At 43.3% G+C, this 20,557-nt stretch overlaps 2 protein-coding genes across 5 annotated transcripts in view; one reads left to right on the top strand and one right to left on the bottom strand.

The window, feature by feature from the left end:
- Positions 1–4,092, top strand: part of tax1bp1a (Tax1 (human T-cell leukemia virus type I) binding protein 1a) — a 20,677-nt gene extending 16,585 nt beyond the window's left edge. Inside the window, exons 14-17 of one of the 4 annotated variants that reach the window (XM_034891177.1) lie at positions 631–817; positions 938–1,146; positions 1,993–2,075; positions 3,084–4,092. In XM_034891177.1, the coding sequence (XP_034747068.1) occupies positions 631–817; positions 938–1,146; positions 1,993–2,075; positions 3,084–3,288 (684 nt within the window). In that variant the 3' untranslated portion in view covers positions 3,289–4,092. Of the gene's footprint in view, positions 1–630; positions 818–937; positions 1,147–1,992; positions 2,076–3,080 lie in introns of all 4 variants that reach the window. The other 3 variants (XM_034891176.1, XM_034891178.1, XM_034891179.1) reach the window with 3 other exon arrangements.
- Positions 4,093–6,338: 2,246 nt separating this feature from the next.
- jazf1a (JAZF zinc finger 1a) lies at positions 6,339–19,058 on the bottom strand. The gene is made up of 5 exons (XM_034891229.1): positions 18,751–19,058; positions 11,767–11,839; positions 10,268–10,464; positions 8,506–8,675; positions 6,339–7,466 (listed from the first exon to the last, which is right to left on the bottom strand). The coding sequence occupies exons 1-5, from the start codon at positions 18,863–18,865 to the stop codon at positions 7,290–7,292; spliced, it is 732 nt and encodes a 243-aa protein (XP_034747120.1). The 5' UTR covers positions 18,866–19,058; the 3' UTR covers positions 6,339–7,289.
- Between the last annotated feature and the right edge of the window lie 1,499 nt (positions 19,059–20,557).

Genomic DNA, 20,557 nt, shown 5'->3' with positions numbered 1-20,557 from the left:
GGGGGGGTGAATGGCAAAGCCCGAGCAGAGGGAGCCAGAGTCCGAAACCCATTACAGTAATGAGTAGGGGAACTAATGCTCTCGCTTCAGATATAATCACAAAGGGCAGAAACAGTGTAGAGGGGAAACTTATCTCTGAGCTGAAGATACTTCCTCACCGTGCGGTTCCAACAGTGAAACTGCGCCATGGAAACCCTGACTGAATTTCTTTTTTGCACATCTATTGTCATCGGTCCCTCTCTCTTCAAATAGATCACATTGACAGTGTTTACCCATTTAGCTCCAACAATCTGCAGCGAAGGCTTTACTGTGAAAGGAAACGTGAAAATATAGACATCTGACATCATACTGAAATACAGAAAAATAATGAATAGTTATAGTATAAATGTGTGAAATAGGAATTTGTAAGCAACAATGGCAAAATGGACAGCGTGTGCAATAGATGTTTGATCTAATGTTTTTATGCTCTGGCATCTTTTTGCAGTTGGACTTCCTATCTGTATGTTTTCAAAGCGATTGCATAGTCTAATGAGCACCAGAAATATCAGTTTAAAAGCCATTTTAACAATATGTAGTTTATCCCTGTGAGGTGCTGTGACACCCAGGATTTGGTCTCCTTCTCCCCTCCAGGAGCTGCAGCGCTTTGTGTCCAGGCAGAAGGAGCAGGGCGCTGGTGTCCAGGGTGCTGAGATCAGGCAGCCGATGGTGCTGCGCTACCCCCTGCCATACCCGCAGGACCCCTCCCCTCCACCACTGGTTCCACACAGGCCTGCTGAGTTGCAGTACGGCAACCCCTACTCCACTGACACCACAAGAGGTGGGAGGAAGTACAACATTGATTAACCTTTCAAGTTCTCTTTGAGTCTCTTCTCCTTCAGTTATATGCTGCTGCAATGTGGTCAGGACAAACCCCCTCATGTGTTACTGTTTCTTCTAGACTTGGTGGATGTCGCGCTTTCTCCGGACCACATGTCCCGTCCTCCGCCTGAGGCCCCGCCCTGCGCCCCTCCCTGTGCACCCCCAATCACACCCTCGAGCCCGGGCCCCGGGGCCCCAGGCTGGGACCGAGAGGTGGTCTGCATCCAGCCCTCCCGCAGCACAAGCCCCCCTGAGAGCCTGGAGCCTCCACCGGAGGAGCCAAGAAATGTAAGCGCATACGACCGTACAGGACGGGAAACGCACCGACTCGCCAGACTAAGACCCAGGCTTGCCTGACGTTCATAAACAAGCCAAAAAATTGGAATTATTTTCCAGAGTCTCTGTATCAATTCAGGTTTCATATGCATCAGATTATGCAAACATAATTTCTTGCTGCCCTCTCTCCTCAAAGACAGAATTACTGATGAAAACATTTCGTAGTACCATAATTGATCACAGTGTCACATAATTATTGATCTCACTACAGCAATAGGTCTGGTATCCTTTTGGAGAACTGTCTACCCATTTTCAAAGCAACACAAATGCGTGACAAACCAACTGTGATCACAGCCTTTGCGTTCGTAACCCTCACTTTGTGTTTTCAGCATCCAAAGAACTGCTGTCATGGTAATCCCGCTCTCTCTCCATCTCTGGAGTGCCCCTCCTCCCTGAATGAAGGGAATAGTAGCTTCCCCTTAAAAGATGAAGCTATGAACTAATTTGCATGAAGCTCTAATTACTGTCACTCCCTCAGAGCTCAAGAGAGACGAAGATAACAAGGGCTTGAAGAGTAATTAGGGGAGGTTTTAAAAAGGGACAGACCCAAGACCCGTTGGGTCTGTCGGATTATATCTTGTTGTTTTTGAGCAAATTGAACAGAGATTATCGAGGAAGGTTATTTTAGGGGTGTGTTACTCTTTAAATAGCACCATGACACCCATCTATAGTGGTTTAGTTATTCGATTTTTTTAGTAAACAACATCAAAGGTTGCGTTTCTGTATGCACACAGCTCCATGAGCGGATAGATGGCCACCATTTTCCATCTTTTTTTGTGCGTTTGTGTTGTTTCATAGGCAGCTGATGGCGCTCAGCCGTCCTGTGATCATCAGTCCAGTAGACGTAAAGAAGCCAGGGGCAGCTTCTGCTTTGACTCCAGGTAGTGTGCCTACCCACACGCATACTTAAGAATAATTAGACTGTTCTAAATAAAAACACATTGTTGAGGAACAAGATTACACAAGCAGAGACAAGGGCATCGATTAGCAAAGAGAGGTGAAGAAGGGATTTCTTTTCCCAGTAAGGCAGTCAACCCGTATGCCAGCGGTGAGGATATTAAAAATAAAATAAAAATGCTTTTTGGCTAGACTTGGAGGCCAGATTGGCTAGCGGACAAGGAGTAAAGTGGTCATGTGTACAGCAAGTGTTGAGTCTTCATTCCTACAGATACATAAATTTGTCCTTTTTCTTGTTTGTTACTATCATATCTGTCTTAGTATGAAGCCCTTTAAAACCACATTCTCACATTCCTATCAATCTATGAAATAAACATGAACTTCTGGATTGACAGTCAAAAACATGTAAAAAAAGGCTGTGTTTACACTCGTCTTTTCAATGCAACTTTTGTGATCCGATGCACCAGATTGAAACTCAGCTGTCTCCACATTTGTGTGTCTACATTTGACACTTCCGTGGGACCCGCCTGACAGGATAGGGATCGGATATATTTCCGCACGGATGTAAGATTACTACATGCATCCAAAATGGCACTCGGTGCAAGAGAGAGGCGTTCTTCTTTTCTTTATATTTTGTTTACCCTTGCAAGAGAGCAGCGGAGACAGCAAGTCTCAGCTGTGCTCTAGCCCCTTGTTTTTAGTGAAGACTAGCCGCGAACGAAGCACACACATTCCATTTACAATAAATTCTTCCCAATAACCCAGTTATGAAATGTAAAAGCTTTTATAGTGAAGCAGCAAAATCAGGATATGTTAGGTTTTCATCAGCAGTAAGTTAACACAACACCTACAGTATATACATAACGGTAAAATCTAGCAGCCATACATAGTCTAATTTTAACTAAATGTACATATTACCAGATCATGATCCTAACCAAACTGACACATCTCACCTGTCTCCCCACTACACCCTCCCCTTCTCTCTCCAGTAGTGTTCACAAGCGCTGCCCGTTGTGCGAGGTGATCTTCCCGCCCCACTTTGAGCAGCGCAGCTTCGAGCAGCACGTGGAAAGCCACTGGAAGGTCTGCCCCATGTGCTCTGAGCAGTTCCCCCTCAACTGTCAGCAGCAGCTCTTCGAGAGACACGTCCTCACGCACTTTGACGGCCACGTGCTCAACTTCGAGCAGATTGAATGAAAGGTGTGAAGGGCAAAGTTAGAAGTCTGACATACCGTATGAGTAAATGTCTTGTTAATAAACAATCATTAGCACTTTTTTTTTTTTTTTTTTTTGCAATCTTAACAAAGGTTAGAAAGAATGTAGCCCAGGAAGTTTGTCCTGTGGCGGCTACTCCCCCATGGTCTTTTATTAAGTAGGATAGCCTTCACCTTGGTACACCATGGTTAAAAGGGGTCCTTAACACTCTGGAAACATGCCACTGTCCTTTTTTATTTTTATTTCGTTCCCATGCTCATCTTTCTGCTTCAAGGGACTAAAGCACCATCGGCAGTGCATGCATTTGTTTTGGTTGTTTTACAAAACTATAAAATGTCCGCCATTCAAGCAAAAAGAGTGAATTGTAGCAGGAGCTTGAAAGCATGGTGGTACGTCAGTGTCCCTGTTCTTTAACTACACTGAGTAGTAAATACAATGAGGAGGATAATCATGTGATAAAGCACCCGAGACATCTTCATCTTTTCATTGTCCATTTCTTGGAAAGGCAGAAGGAATAAGAAAATGATTTCTTTTTTAAAGTGTAAATGCAGAGTGAGATCTGATAATTGCGATGTCTTTAAGAGTCATCTGAGTGTGTATATTTAATTGAAGAGTGATGTGGTGGAGATTTTCTTTTTTTTTATTTGAATGGGAAGAGATCTCTGATTCCTCCCAAAACTACAGTACCACTGTACGTACAAGACGCCAGAGGGTTTAAACAAAAACAGCACTACGTTTTCATGTATCTGCACTAAAAAAGGCTTTATTCTGAATGTACTGTACATATGAAAATAAGTATAAGTTGTGGAGAGACCTGTGAATTACTGTCGTGACCCTGCCTCCCCTCATTGTTATTTCCTTAATGTTTTAGTGATGAAAGAGTGATGGACCAATGACGTTTTACTTTCCAGTCAGTTGGCGAGAAACTGGGCGGGTCTCTTTATTTTACTGGAGATACTGTCACATTTTAGGCAAATAGACTGCTGGACACTAAGTTACAGACACTTTTGTTTATGTAATTCTACATTTTAAAGTTAGAACTGTTAAGAAAAAGTCATTGCTTTGTGTGCAAGTCCAAATCACGAGTGAGTGTCATTTCTATGTGTGTCTCCGCAGGGCTCCACATCACCGCTTGTCTCTTTTCTGTCATTACAAAGTGATCCCTGACAGTGTTGTATTCAGGCTTTAAAAATTGCACATGCCCAGTAATCACAAGGCAAATGTGTGTGTGTGTGTGTGTGTGTGTGTGTGCGCGTATGTCATGTGTCCGATGCAGCCCCTTTTCATGTGAGAATGTCAGGACGGTGGTTTAAGTGTGTACTGCAAAGATCTTTATGAATAAAGTAAGCTTGTCTTGATGCATTTACTTGTAATGTTTTCTTCTATTTGGACTGAAAAGGGAAGAAATAACATCAGTCCGAGCTACAGAACTTTTCACTTTATTTTTACTTGAGTCATTTCCTGTTTACATTTAAGCAGCTTCTCTTTTATATAGAAAGACAGTTTGACATCATTTACAAGTCACTCTGATGAGAACCTGTTGTCCCCCCATACAAAAAGGAAACATTGGTCTCCACATTACATACGAAAATATAATTTAAAAGCACTTGACAACAGACACGTTACAATACATTCACTATACACAGTATATTGAAACCCCTCACTCGTCTCCTTGTGCACACAGCCTCCGCTTCTCCTCTCCCATGTGTAATACTGCATTTGGACCCTGTGTAAAGCTGAAACTATTGCCATGGTGACAGTGGTGTCTGTGAAGCAGGGATGGTTTTATGAGTGTTTGACAGAACTCCAACGGGAGACTCTCAGTCTCCGTCCATCTTGGCCTGTCTCTGCTCTGATCCCAGCCACGGAAACTTTTCCCCTACCCTGAAAGGCAGGAATTAAGTTCCTGCCTTTCCGTCCGCTCGCAGACCATTACCTAAGGGTTACTTTCAGGGTAGTACGTTCACAGATTTACGTTGAAACTGAGACAAAGATTTTAAGAGATCTTGGTCCACTGGCATGTGTTGAGGCTTCAGAATAGACAAAGATGTCTTTCAGGCATTTGTTAGGGTAGCGCGCTGAAAGGCATTGTGATTACAGTCCAGGCGTTTCTTTGCCATGATATCACTGTGGTTTCCATGGCAACAGCAGCTCGGAGGACAGGAGGGTGTGTGCGTGTCAGAGGTCACTGTACCATCAAAAGACCAAAAGAGAAGAAGCTCGTGCTTTGAGCGTTCTGCAGACTATAAACTTTGTGCATGACGAGGGACATGATGGTATGAATCAATGTGTCTTGGCACGCGGCGGCTGCACTGCACCGCTCTTGTTTTTCTTAGAGGCAATGGATGATGAAATCCCAGTCAGGAGCAACAAGTCGGCCCCTCCTACGCTACATGAAACAAAGCCGGCCATCCTGCTCCACAGGAGTCAAACCAGCGGCCCGGCATAGACAACACAACAGATCCGAGCACTGACACACACAGAATACAGTTACACTCTACAGGCTGATGACTTGGATACTGCTGAAAAAACAGACACACGTGAAGCTGACACACGCAGGCACACGCACACGCACACACAACAGAATGAACTAAAATGCTCTTGTCTACAACACACACAAGTGACAGGTTGTAGATGGTAATCTCTTTCAAATACAAATCTTTTTTTCACACATTGTTCCTCTCAGTATGACACAGAAAGCATGCATGAAAACATTCAGTTGATGTACATCCGCTCATCCGCACATTTTGCAGGCGCGATGAAAATCATTGCCACACATTTGGCAACCTCCAGGGTGAAACAATTACAACTCCCCCCCCTCCCCCCTCCCCAGGCACATGGTATGGTCAATGTTTGGCAGTGGAGAGCTGTTGGCAACATCATGGAAAAAAAATAAACAAAACAACAAAGATCTTGGCAACTGGAATACAGTATGATGCTTAAACCGGTTTCACGGCTAAGTCTCTTGAACACAGCTCTGGCACTCTGAATGTGGAAACACTGGAAACGTGAAAGAAATGGATGGCTTTTTCGCTTGGATGAAATGTTTAAAATATGGATTGTTGGCCCAGGCCATGTTCTAATACATTGAGCCTAACTGATCAACAGTAAAACATTGCACTCGAGTCAGAGTGTCAAACCGAAAGGCGTTTTGGCTCCTTATGTCTAGGGTGCGGTGTGAGAAATCTCTCCACACCTGAAGTCAGCCAGCTTGACCTCTGAGGTGACAAAACTGGCCGTCTCAGCAAACAAGTAATGAAAGGAACACTTACGGACACACAGAAAGAAAAACACTTACAGATATATATATATAAAATAAAGCTTGAAAATAAAGTGTAACTATTTATGTATATGCTCATGAATACCTTTATATTTTTTATGTACACATACATATCTGTCTATTGTTTATATATATCAATATATCTATTTAAAGTATAACTTAACTCACACTGAAACCCCCAGAAGTTACAGCGAAGGCACAGATCTAAGCTCAGCAAACTCTCTGCATCTAATGGAAAAGGAGCGCAAGGACTCCTGAACTCAGATCAGCACTAATGTCAACTTCATCCCGCTCACAGACGAGCAAGACAAAGGGGCAGGGCGTGGTTGCGCTTCTTTTTTACGTTTCCCCCTCTTCTTTCATATCGTTTGTTTTTAGTCTTTTCTGTCTGTTTTTTACAGTTAGCACCGTATGTAAGTCAAACAATAGAGAACAATTAACGTGATAGCATATACTAATGTGCAAATGTACAACAATAAAAAATACTACAAAGACACTTTTTTTCAAAAGATACAAGTGATATAACGTGGATAGAAGAGAAACAATTGTAACATCCAAACAAAAAAGATGAAGAAGAAAAAATATGAAAAGAACTTAAAGCACGCACTTGATCCTGTAGTGTGCAGGATTGATACGAAAGGGTCAGGGAAGAGAAAGTCAGGATAGGGCTGTGTTTGGGGTAGTGATTGGTGTGAGCCGGGCTTTAGCCTTGAATCTTGCGCAGGATCTCGGTGGAGACCGGCGGGTGGAAGTTGATGGTGTGGTGTCTCAGGCCCTGCGAGGTCTTGTAGCTCTTGCCGCAGCGACACTTGAAGGGTTTCCTCACACGGATCTGTGTGCGGTGGCCGTTCTTGGCGTGGTATTTGATACCGTTCACATTCTGAAGAGACAGGGAAGTGGAGGCACATTTTAAAAAGGGAAGAAGGGTTACACACACCCTTTTTTTTACACACAAAGCCCATGTGTGACAGGGAATGTTGACCATGTAATTTACAACCTGTGTGCAACCATTTTATGCAGGTTGTTCGCTTCTTGACCCGGGTCTGCAATTCGCTATGCTAACCGGCAGTAGCCTCAACACAGATTAGGAATCAAATGTGAGCTTTGACAAATCACAATATGCATATTTGCTTGGCATAGTTAGCTACTTACCAAAAGTTTTTTTGGTTTCCTTATGACATATAATTTACATTCAAACAAACATGTTTAGATGTTAGAGATTGAGAGCAGCGGAATTTAGGATATGTAGGGCTTGAGATCGCCGACAACGTCTATTATAGTGTGATTATAGTTTTATAATCATTGTTTTGCTTATTTTTTCACATTTTGCTTTTTGTTTTATTGGATGCCCATTTGCTTTTGCAGTGGCAGTTGCTAATATTCCTAGAGTCCCTTATTGTTAGTATTACTATTATTATTATTAATAACTACTGGTTACTGATACTACTGATTACTATTTGGTGATTCTACAGGAACTTTTAAAGTAAAGTTATTACAGTCCCCTTTCTGCCAGTGTCTGACCAACACCAAACCCTGGTGACAATCGGGGGGTGGGGGGGGAGTCAGGTTGGATAACACATGTTGACCCATTTAGATTTGCACAGCAAATGTGACTTTATCCCATGTCACCGTTTTGGTCTGAAAAGGGTGTAATGGATCAACGTTCCCACACTGTTGATCATTTAAAGAGCAAGGACTACAAGTTGAATGAGGTTTTTGTTACCAGCTGTTATAAAATTCACCCAAAGCAAATATACCATGATATTTTCATTACAGCCTCCAATCACGACATCCTGCATTTATTATGGGCTATTTGTTTTTAATATTTTGTCCAGACATTTTATACTCAGACAAAAGCTACAGTGTCCTATGGCTTTGTAGCTGGGGGCTGACTTCTCAGTCCTATGGTTTGGAAGTACCTTGTATCTCTTCTTACAGCCGGGGACGGGGCAGGCAAACGGCTTCTCCTCGCCCCCATTCATGCACATGGAGCTGAGGATGGACTCAGAGCTGATGGCGCTTTCTGTGGTCCACGACTCATCGCTGTCCGACTCCTCGTAGTCTACCTCCTCCTCATCATACTCACTGCCTGGAGGCACAATGGAGACAAGCAGGACAAATAAATAAAAATGCTAATGCGTCATACCCAAAAATACATCTTGCCTTGGGAACTTACCAAGCACAAATGATATGTGACTTATTATGAAAACCTTTTCTGCTGCTTATTTTGCTGCTGTCCGGATGCATTATCAGCCCACATGTCACTGAAAGCACTGTTCAGACGAAACAGCAGTGGTGTGCATGTGTGTGTACGTGCTTCTGTGAGTCAAAATGCAGGGGTTGGCACTGAGAAAGCGATCATTAAGTGGGAGTGATCCCCATTGCTCAGCCTGGAAAAAACGCTTTGCTAAGTGCATTTTCCACACACATGCTTGCTTGCTTGCACGCACGCGCGCACACACACACACACATATAAAGTCCCACTGACCCCCCACCATCTCACAGGAAATGCTGCCCCTCAGCATGAGGAAATGGATGGCACCCTGGCACATGTCGAAAGAGTGTGTGTGTGTGTGTGTGTGTGTGTGTGTGTGTGTGTGTGTGTGTGTGTGTGTGTGTGTAGCCATGCTGGTGTATAAGCCCAGACCTAACACTACGTTTGAAACCATTTGGGCTGGAATTGGACATCTGGTTCTGGGCTGTGCAACACACGGCCCCATGTGAGCACACAGCATGACATCTGCTATGTAATTAGCAGAGTGTTGACTGGTCTGCTCTCTGCAGGAGCCACCTAAGCCAACACACAAACACGCACACAAACAAAACACACACACACACACACACACTCAGAGCAGCAGCAGTAGACAGTGGTTGGGGTTTCCATTTTCTTCTTGATTCAAAAATCTAAAAAAAATATTCAATTAACGCACAAAAATCTTTATTGTTCACCAGTGTTCTCCCTAGGAAGGGGAAGACTTAGGTCCATGTATTTGGCAGGGAGTTTAAGGGTCCTCTCTTAAAGGTCCCATGACATGGTCCTCTTTGGATACTTTTATATAGACCTTAGTGGTCCCCTTATACCATATCTGAAGTCTCTTTCCCCAAATTCAGCCTGGGTGCAGAATTACAGCCACTAGAGCCAGTCCAACTATGAGCTTTCCTTAGTGTGTGCCATTTCTGAGTCTGTAGCTTTTGAAGAGGAGAGAGGGGGGGCAAGGTGGAGGCTGGGGGTGTGGCCTTGACCAACTACCACTTTGCTCGTTTGAAAGTTATGATGTCGCTCTCTTTAATGGGTGGGCCAAATTCTCTGGGTGGGCAAAGCAGAGAAAGGGGAGAAAACCTCCAGATCGCTGGTACAGTCCAGATCGGCCCATCTGAGCTTTCATTTTCTCAAAGGCAGACCAGGACACCCAGGGCTCGGTTTACACCTGTTAGCCTTTTCTAGCCACTAGGGGACTACAGGCAGGCTGGGGGAACGCATATTAATGTTTTTAAAAAACTCATAAAGTCAAGTGTTCATGCCATGGGACATTTAAAATTGTTAGCTTTTTACATTTTAAAACAAAAGTAAGTTTAGAGTTAATTTGCACTGGTCATTTTTGTCGACTCAATCATTCAACAGGTACAAGCAATCCATCTAACTCTGTCACAAACACACATTTCGACACACACCTGTCATACCTGTTGGGGTGCTGCTGCGGAAGGAGGAGGAGGGGGTTATGGGGGGCGTGACGGGAGGCGTCAGGTTGCCGCTGGTCTGGCGAGGAGGCGTGGCTGTGCTGTTCCTGGACACTCCACCAGTGATGGACAGGGACAGTTTGGGCGTAACCTTCTTCTTCATGGTCTCTTGCTCCCGGCGAGCAGCATCTGTCATGAACCTGTGATGATACGAGGGGCCCTCTTCATCAATTTCTCCCACGACAAGGCACAGACCCTGAATATAATTTTTACCAACACACCTCCCATCTGATCTTCGGGGATGTCAACTTGAGCACCTTAAAAATGGAGGCACTATACTGACCAAAGTAGTTCCTGAGATCTTGGAACAGACAGACAGGCCAGCTAGCCAATGGTATCATTACTCAAAGGAACGCTGGTCAAAAACCACAGATATATGACCCCAGTTCAGTTGTGACTAACAGGAATTATACTTAACTTCCTGTACTGGGGGTGGCAGTAGCTCAGTCCATAGGGAGTTGGGTTGGGAACCGGAGGGTCACTGGTTCAAATCCCCGTATGGACCCAAAAAGTTGGGAGCGTGGATTGGTGGCTGGAGAGATGCCAGTTCACCTCCTGGGCACTGCCAGGTGCTCTTGAGCAAGGCACCGTACCCCCCGACCGCTCAGGGCGCTGGTTCAGCTGGCAGCCCACTCACTCTGACATCTCTCCATGTATAGTGCATGCATAGGTCCTGAGCATGTGTGTGTATTTCAGGCCTGTGTGTGAGTACTAACAAAAAGTGTGTACACAGAGTGTAGTGCAGTAATTTCCCCATTGGGGACTAATAAACAAATTATCTTTATCTTATCTTATCTACTGTAGTTTGATTTATATTTTCCTTTTGTTTGTCACTTTTGAGCATTCCATAGTGTAATTTGTTGCTATAATAAGAGCATTTAAGGTTTTATCTTTATTATGGCTGTTCTGTGCACTGGTGCTATGAGAGCGAAGTCTGAGGTTTGACAAGACATGATTGAGCTGCTGAACGAGCAGCTCATTTAACTATACAGTCGTCTCGACATTGTACAGTAAACACCAGTGACATTTACAACCTTGACACTTGAACAATTACCACAATAAACAAATCTAGCTCACTCTGTTTTACCGTTATCTTTCTCAAAACTGCGTCTTGGGGTGATTTAATGAGGCATTAAGGGAGACGTGACACATCGGTTTACCACACAAAAACACACACATGCAAAATTCCTGAAAGGCCGCCTTTGGCTGTGCCGTTTGCAGTGCAGGGAATCAGGAGTGATTGTCTTGTGTGGTTTTCTGTGCCGGTCTGTGGATGAGTCACTGCTGTGACTATGGGAAGACAGTCATTTGAGCTGCTCTCCGCAAGCCACATGTATGCACACTCACTCACATACACTCACACACTTTTAGTGGCGGAGCAATGCTACACTTAGAAGGACACCTATGGCAGTGTGTGTGTGTGAGTGTGTTTGTGTGTGTACCTGTTAATGTAGCTTAGGGCCAGATAAGTGGGCTGCTGTTGCTCCTGCTTCTCCAGGACCCGTGGATCTGTGTCTAGAAGAGAGAAGGAGACATTTGGATTAATCACTGCTCTCTGTGGAGGGAAAATGTTGCGTGAATACTCTTAGTATGTAGCTGACTCATACATCTATTCTTCCTGCCAGACTGGCTAATAGATTACTGGCTGTTTCTCACACACTGCGTTCTCTGTATTAGTCCATAATATGCTAGACCATGCAGATACATTTCAGATACTTTCATAAGTGGCACATTATTATGCCAACGCCAAGCCGTCTTTAATTTACTACAAATGCCTTTCCCAAAGTCACCAAAGGCTGATTAATTGTCTGAATCGTCTGAATGTGGCAAATTTGTCCGAGAGTGAAAAAGTGGCTTGCAGGCTGTGATGAATGTACACAGTGTATTACTCAAAACACACACACGCCTTTTCCAGTTGAGTTGCTAAGTCAGTAACACTACAGTAGGCAACTTGCATTGCCTGAGGGAAGCAGTGTTAACTTCAAAGCCCCACCTCCCATCCCCTGGAAAACAGGAGCGAGTGTGTATGAAAACACTGCGGGTGGGTGCTTCTGTGAAGTACCAGTGCCATCAAGTGTTCAGCGGGGGAACATTTAGAGGGTTCCACACTAAACTAAAAACTAGTGGGTTTAAGCCATGCCGTGTGTGTGTGTGTGGGGGGGGGGGGGGGGGGGGGGAGGGGCATAATTGCAGCTTTATATGTAATGGCTAGCAGATGTATTGTAATTCAGATCTAAGAACTGGATCATCTCTGTGCAACAGTTAACTACATACTGCTGGACACTTCCTCCAACTAATCCTGGGTGTGTGTTTGCGTGTTGGCCGTCTTAGCCTTTTAGTTTTCAGGCTTCCACACCTCATAATTAAAAAAGAATGCAGACTCCCCACAGTGAGGGAGAACACCAAGGAGACCAGCAAACACGAAAACAACCTAGAAACCAGAGTCTTATACATTTGAGTATAGGTAAACACATTGAATATGCTAGGTGATGAAAAAGGATAGCAGGAGCATGCATCATTAAAAAAACACTTTTTTGATTAATTTATTTTTTCCCCAAGTGCATGCCCACGCACGCACGCGCGAGCGCACACACACACACACACATATCTGAGGTGGTCCACAGAGGTGGTCTTTGACAGTATTTTATAGCTGAGCTTTAATAATCCTACCTGCTGCTCTGATGTAGAGACCAGAGCTCTCTGCACACGCACACACACACAACGTGACCTCCACCATCTAAGGCTGAATCCCGAAACATGACAGTGAGAGCTAGCAGCACCCTGAAGTCTGGCTTCTTTAAAATCCCTGAGTGTGATGAGTGTGATATTTGATATAACGTGATGATGATATAATATAGATCACTACTGAGGTATTCTGAGGATATTTAAGGACAAGTAGTTTCAATGTAACCACAACTGTAAAGCGTCTATGAGTGTCTAGAAAAGCAGTGTAAAAAATGAATGTAATATTAGGAAAAATGTATTAAGGGAATGTGTAATATGGCTCAAAACGCTCGGGCATTTAGGGCTCTTTACAGAGAGTGATTTATTAATCAACTAATCATCCGTCTGTAATAATAAACCAGGAGACCAAATTCTATATAGTAGGATATGCACACAAAAACACTGTAACAGTGGCGGGAAGCTAAATGCCATTTAGTCAAATGTTTGACAGCCAGGTATAAAAGAACAAGAACCAGAAAAAGAAATGCCAGAGTTCATACTTGGGATGTACAAGGAGTTCAGGTTTTTGCCTCAAGATGAGGTAAGTGTGTACATGTGTGTGTAGAGAAGGGGGCAGGGTGTTAGTGGAAATGGAGTTAGCCAGGTGCAGAGAGAAAGCTGCAGTAAATGTTCACTGGCTTTATGACTTCCGCTCACCTAGCAGGACAGGAAGCTAATACACTGCTGATCCTGCCTCTGGAGCGGGAGGGGACCTGCGTGCACACATGCGCGTGCGAGCACACACACCCACACACACACACACACACGCACACGTGCAAACACACACAATAGCTACATGAATATCAATTTTCACTGACTTAATTCGCAAGTTTTACAATTAACCTACACGGCCCATAGCCTGCAGCCTACTCTCTGTGTTTTTTATCAGCATGTGTGCGTGTTTACATTTTGCACTGAATGTGAGCTGCGTGTCCGAGACATTTTAGAGTCCTGAGGGTCTACAAATATATCCCTAATTAGCATTCCTGTCACTAAAAGCAGCAACCAATCAACTGCTGCTTCACTCATTTCAACACAAACATCCATCTCTCACCAGCAGTACACTGCTGCCCCCTGGTGAATAAACACTGTGTGCATGTGTCCTCAGTAAATGTGCACGTGCATTGGTCTGTGCGTGTGTCTTTACATGTGTGTATGTGTCAAAGCCAGGCAAAGAATGCCCGGCTTGTTTTGCAGACTGCTAATTAAGCCACAGAGAGCATTTTAACGTGTTTCTAGAGCAGCAGGCAACCGGATGGAGGGAGAAGAGAGGAGGAGGAGAAGGAGCAGGGGGGATATGGGTGGGGGGGGAATGGCAAACTTCTCTGTAATTACACTTCTTAGTGCTTGGTGGGCTGTTTGGGCCCTGCGACTTCCGAAAGGCAATCTGTGTCACTGTGTGTATGCGGATGTATGTGTAGCGTGAAAAGAGAGGGCCTGTAGTTTCCAGTTTGGGATGCCGATCCACTAATTGCTCCACTACACCCTGACAGGTCATTTAGGAAGTATGGTGAACACACTCTCTTATATTCACCAACACACGCCCCTTCCCGTCTCACACCTCGGAAAGTGGGATGAGAAACATTCTGGCAACTAGGGCTGGGCTATATGGTTTAGTTTATCTTAATTAGTCCACAGATAAAATACCAGCAAATATTTTGTTTATCAGTTATTATCTAAAGTACTTTTTAAGCAAAAAAAGGTTGCTGAAGATTTTATAGTTTTATCTCCTGTCTCTGTAAACTACACATATTTTGGGGGTTGGGGTTGGTCAGACAAAACGGAGCAAAGGCGTCAACGTGGACTTTGGTTTAGTTTTTAGTAGTCTGTACCATTTCTTAGATCAAACAAATAATCCGTCAATCAATCAAAAAACTTACTGGATCAACAATTAACAATCATCGTTAGTTACAGCCCACATACAAAAATGAATACAAATGAACACGTGCTCCGCTGTCATGCTCATGAGACCAAACTCTCTTTGTGAAAGGCAAAAACTTCAATTATATATATTACAGTTGGTTTGCAAAACAATAACATGATGATTATGTTCATGATTAATTATTATGTTTCTTGATTTAACTTTTAGACTATGAAATGTCCAAAATAGTGACAAATGCCAACCACAGTTTCCCAGAGTCAGAGCCGGGGACAGGTTAGAGGGCCTTCTTTTGTCTGACCCCCTGTCTAAAACTCAAAGATGTTCACTTCAAATCAGGTTTTTTTATAGTGTCAAATCCCAAAAGGAGTTATCTTGACACTTTACAGACAGAGTAGGACCACACTGTATAATCAACTATTCATTTTTTCTTTCTTACAATGTAAGACAAAGAAAGCAGCAAACCTACACATCTGACAAAATGGAAACAGTGGAGCTTTTGCAATTTTCCTTAAAAATAATTTGAATGATTCAACGGTTATTTCTGCCGATCAGCTAGTCTGTTAATTGACTAATCGTTTCAGCTTTGTAGATCATATGCACCACAAAATGATTTCACCTGAAAGTCAAATAATGCTCAGACCTACTAGCAACATCAAAGCAAATAATGCCAAGACACACTCCGGTAATTCACATAATACCTTCTCTGCTATGCAATTATATCTTCACTCAAAAAGGTAACAACAGCAGGGAAGGGGGTTTCCTACCTGTTAATAACAGACAGGTACAAACTGAGTAACCATATTGTGTGTGCCTTTTCTTTGAGCCAAGGCAGACGATGGAACACAGCCAAACCAGGCCGGTGGGCTGAGTGATTACGTATATAAAAGTTACTGTAGGTATATTATCTGCATGTTTCAGCAGTGACTGCATTATTACAACAAAATGCTGACATGACTTCTCTTGTCAAGTCACACCTTGTCCTTTGATTTTTTTTTGGAGAAAAAAAAAACAAGTGCAATCTGTCTAAACAAGGCTGAGATTTCCCTGTGCTCCACCACACATTTTCCCTCTCTTAACCTTCTCTTTCAAATCTCTTCCCCACTTTTAATCTCTTTCTGCCTCTCCCTCCCTCCCAGCTCCTCATTGTTGAGGTAAGAGGCAGGTATGTGCTTGTGTAGTTGGGAACACAGCACACTGCTGCATAGAGGCAGATTAGCCTGACATCATTACATTCCTCAGACCTTACCTAGAGTCACCGCACTGAGCCATTGATAACCACACACCACACTGAACACAGTTCACCTAACCCATTTCCTCTTGCAGTCAGCTGTAATCTAAACAGTGTGGGTATGTATTGGAAGGCTGCTATCCTTTCTTCTAGAATGAGGTCAGCAATGAAGACCCACATATTAGCTCATTTTCTCACGGAAAGGATCAGGACAGGCTCATCTGGTTTATTTGCGGCCAGCTATTGTGTGCTGTGTCAGAGAAGACAGGAGTTGAAATAAGTTAATTGGGATACATGGGGGGGGGCAATCCAGAGGCAGAAGAAAATGTGATGTTTTCTTTGGCAATGTAGCACATAGGATGCCCTACCACAAGAGGGCAGCACAGTAGTAATGACCAAGTTTCTAGCATAGGCCTACACTGATTTGTGACCCTCACCCAGACCTAATGACTCACTTTTCCAGCTGTTTACGTCTGATAGCGAAATCTGGCTACCCCCAAAATATTGTCGCCTCTGTATTATCTGATTTATTGTTACTTCCTTTTTTTAATAATCTGTCTGCACACTGTAGGATAGACCACATTCAAGGCCATCTGTTATCTGCAAAGCCTCAAACAGCTCATTCGACGTCTGGCGTAGGAGGATCAAATTAGCTTATCTTTTGATTGATTGTTGATTGCACACTGATGCCCTTTTGAAGGAGAGTCAAAGCTTAATGCCACCATCCCCCTTTTGTTCCCCACACCTCAATCCGCTCCGTTTGTCACACGTATCCCTGTGGTAACTGATCTAGGAGCGGTATATTGATAGACTGGGTGATCTCGCTGCTCCTGATGACCAGCAGCGGCATAAAGCCAGCAGAAGGGGAAACTCATTAATCCGAGACATCTGATTGGTAAACTGCCTTTCCGCTCAGCTGACGGTTGGGGTCAAAGGTCAAGCTGAAAGCCAGATGGGGCATATATCAGTGTGGGGTTTTGACTGTGTGACTGAAAGGACAGGGTTCGTTCTTGAATTTCTGTCAGTTGCAATCCTTTAATTTGTTTACTTGTTGGTTTGGGCTAATACCAACATGGTGTAAAAAAAAAAAAATCAAATGGCCATTCAACATGTTAATTTCCCCCCTCTTTGGTTAATCTACAAGAGATCCATTGGGCATATGCTATGATGAAGGGTGGTCCAAAACGCTATCATCACACCGCTCACACCGCAGTCACGCCAAACTTGACCCCTTTTTAAACAACGGCACATGAATCCTGTCTCACATTTGATGTGACATCACACGTCAGGTGTCCGCACCACAGCTGGCTGCTCGAGAGCGCTCTTTGTTAGTGAGACAGCAGGTGTGCAATAACTCAGCCAATATACTGCCCCCAACCCCTTTGGAGACAGCCAGTTGCTATGGAGACTGGCTCAATGAAGCATCCATTCAAAACCTTCACCCCACCGCCTCACCCGCTTCAAACAGCCTCCTGAGGATGGATACACGCCACAAATAATGATTAGCGAACATCAACCTGTGTTTTGATGGATCACAACCCCCTACATTCATCTACACTGTAATTTCCTATGGAGGATTATAGATTTATCTGCCTGAGTGGATCATTTTGTGTTAAAACAGAAGCAAACATTTGAACCGTTTGTGCTTTAAAAAGTGTTAACAACCATTACATTGCATAGTACTAATTAGACTACATGTGAATGCTTCTCAGTTAGATAAGGTTAATAGCAAAGGAGCACTCACACATGAAACTAGGCAATGTTAATGGATTACTAACATTTTATTTACTGTGCCTGCATCTAACATGTTGATAAGTGAATCAATTAGTCTAGCACCAATCTCCAAAAAAAATTGCTAAAGCATTCTGTCTTTATTACCAATGATGGTGCTTACCCTGTAAGTGTTCGTTTCTATATAATGTCAAACTGTGGGTAAACTGATTTTCAGTCTATACATACCAGGTGATAGTTATCACAGGGTTTACCGTCAGATGAAAATGTAATAAGTGCAACAAGTTTAAGCTTGTGCATGTGGAAGAATATATAATTGTTTACTATCATGTCTGCCACATAGGTTCAGTATGGGGTCATAGTAATTAAGTGACATCAACATATCAGAAAGCACTGCAAAAGGTGACGTCTCGCTGACACCTGAGGTGACAAAAGCTTCAGGCAGCTCAATACACAATCCGTGTGACAAAAGCTCCGGCTGCCCGGCATCAGGCCTGAAAACGTAAACACACCGATTCCTAGGCAATGTTAGCTGTGGAACCGCTGCCTGGTCGGAATGCTAGTTACACCTATGAGTCCTACGCGGCCCTCAAAGTCGAGTTGCCGCTGAAAAAGGTAACTATACTGTCTAATGCAAGATAAAACAAGCCGGTAACTTATTATACAGAGAAGCAATATTTTCCAATGAAGTAACGTCTAATGTTGCTGAATAACTCGCACTCCGACGAGCATCGACGGAGAGCGAGCAGCAGGAATAGCGGAATGCAAAGCCGAGTCTATTTGCGTTCAGCTAACTAGCTAGGTAGCTAGCTAACACCAGCTAGCTGCCTAGCTCCGTCTCCCCCCTCTTGCCCGACTCACCGATGTGATTGTCCTCGATGTGGACGATGAGCTCGGCGAGAGACTCGAACTGTAGACCGCAGCCCCCGAACCTGCAGGAATTAGAAAAGAAAGAAGCGGCGGCGATGCCCGTCATGTTTTCGGTGCTGGTGCATTCACCGGGTGGAAGGGGGTGCGGGAGCCGGGGGAGGTAAACGAGGAGGCAGAGTTTTCGGGTTCGGGGTGGGGTGAGAGCCGCAGAGCGCGGAGCGGCGGAGCAGACACCGGGCGGCCAGACAGGGCAGCGGCGAACGCAACTGGGAGACAGGCGGGACGGTGGGGGTAGGGATGGGGATGGGGGAGGAGGACGGCTGGCTGGTGGCAGCCTACGTCACGACCTGCCTACCTGTAGGGATCTGTGCCCCCAAAGCTCTGACTGTGATGATATTATTATTATTATTATTATTATTATTATTATTATTATTATTATTATTATTATTATTATTATTATTATTATTAATAATATTATTAATAGTATTAATGACATCAAACACACTGAAATACATCAACGTTTTTTCTGCATATACTGACAACAGACACATCATATAATGCATTATCTACGTATGCATTATGTTATATATGTTGCTCATATCGATCAAGCAAAGCCAGGGCAGTTAATTAACATTTTTTATTTTAATAACACCTTGGGTTTTTATATGGTTTGGTTATATAGGCCTACGACATCTAAAGTAATTGCAAATCCCCTAATTATCCCTATATGTAGGGAATAGATATTAGTGAATTTCTATTTGATCATCATTGTATATTGGTATTACATTCTACGTTTTTTAAAATATATTTTCATAATGATTTGTAAAATGCAACAGTCTTTATTAACATCAAAGTTTATATGTAAGTCTTTGGTGAAAACACTGTACACAGAAAGTAAGCAGTCATTCCAAAATTGTGATGGAGAGTAAATTCAATATAGTATGAATTCATTTGATGTAATACATGCCTTGTAAATGCCCAAATTAAATATAAAAGGTTGAGGACTGTAGACCACCTGTTGCACGTAATTCATTGTGCATTTGCCCTTAAGTGGATGCTTTACTTGAGAAACATTAAATAAGAGCTCCATTAGGATCTTAGAGCTTGCCAGTTATTAGGCCGGAGCAGTCATTCCATACTGGAAGACGAAACAAACTCCCTGTGACCACAGCCATCTTGGAGTGGCAGCATCCCAGAATAACAACTGCTTGACTGGTTGTCACCTGGACAGATGCTGACTATCTAAATTCTTGTCTTAGTATTCATCATGGTAATAAGCTGCTGGATTACATTTTGTCCAAACATTAGTTTCCAGTAATGTGCAGAGAAAAAAAATATTCTGCTGTAATTACTTTGTAATGTCTGTTATGCCATATGTAATAACTTTGAGTATTAAAAGGGGCGTATAAATTCTTGCCTTTGTTTCTTGTTTTAATGGAAATAATGCAATTATTGCCATGTAATGTTTATAAACAGACCAAAATGGAATTTTAGAAATCTTAAAATCAATCATTGTTTTGTAGCATTTTAAATTAATAAGCGCTTTTCCACTGTTGTCGCACAGTCAGATGCTTTGCTATGTTATAGGATAACCAGAGAATGTCTAACAAGGGAAGAACTTCTACTGTCGGGAAACTTCCGGCTTCTGAACTGTTCACAGTTCCACTCTGGTTCCATATAAGAGCACTCACGGGCGAGGGCAGAATTAATCCAAAATCCACTTTTCTTAGGATATCATTTTTTGTCTAGTAATTTGAATACATTTGAAAGGGGAAGCATAGAAAACATTTTGTTTTTT

The sequence above is a fragment of the Etheostoma cragini genome, chromosome 14, assembly GCF_013103735.1.
Source record: "Etheostoma cragini isolate CJK2018 chromosome 14, CSU_Ecrag_1.0, whole genome shotgun sequence".
In the NCBI taxonomy this organism is placed as follows: Eukaryota; Metazoa; Chordata; class Actinopteri; order Perciformes; family Percidae; genus Etheostoma; species Etheostoma cragini.
This window is presented reverse-complemented; position numbering and strand designations above follow the sequence as displayed.

What these genes read in the sequence shown, in the direction of transcription:
- jazf1a (XM_034891229.1), bottom strand. Translation starts at nt 18,865, where the DNA reads ATGACGGGCATCGCCGCCGCTTCTTTCTTTTCTAATTCCTGCAGGTTC. An exon ending in CATCGAGGACAATCACATCG is followed by an intron (nt 11,840 to 18,750) that starts GTGAGTCGGGCA and finishes TCTCTCTTCTAG; the next exon opens with ACACAGATCCACGGGTCCTG. An exon ending in CCGCAGCAGCACCCCAACAG is followed by an intron (nt 8,676 to 10,267) that starts GTATGACAGGTG and finishes TTGTGCCTCCAG; the next exon opens with GCAGTGAGTATGATGAGGAG.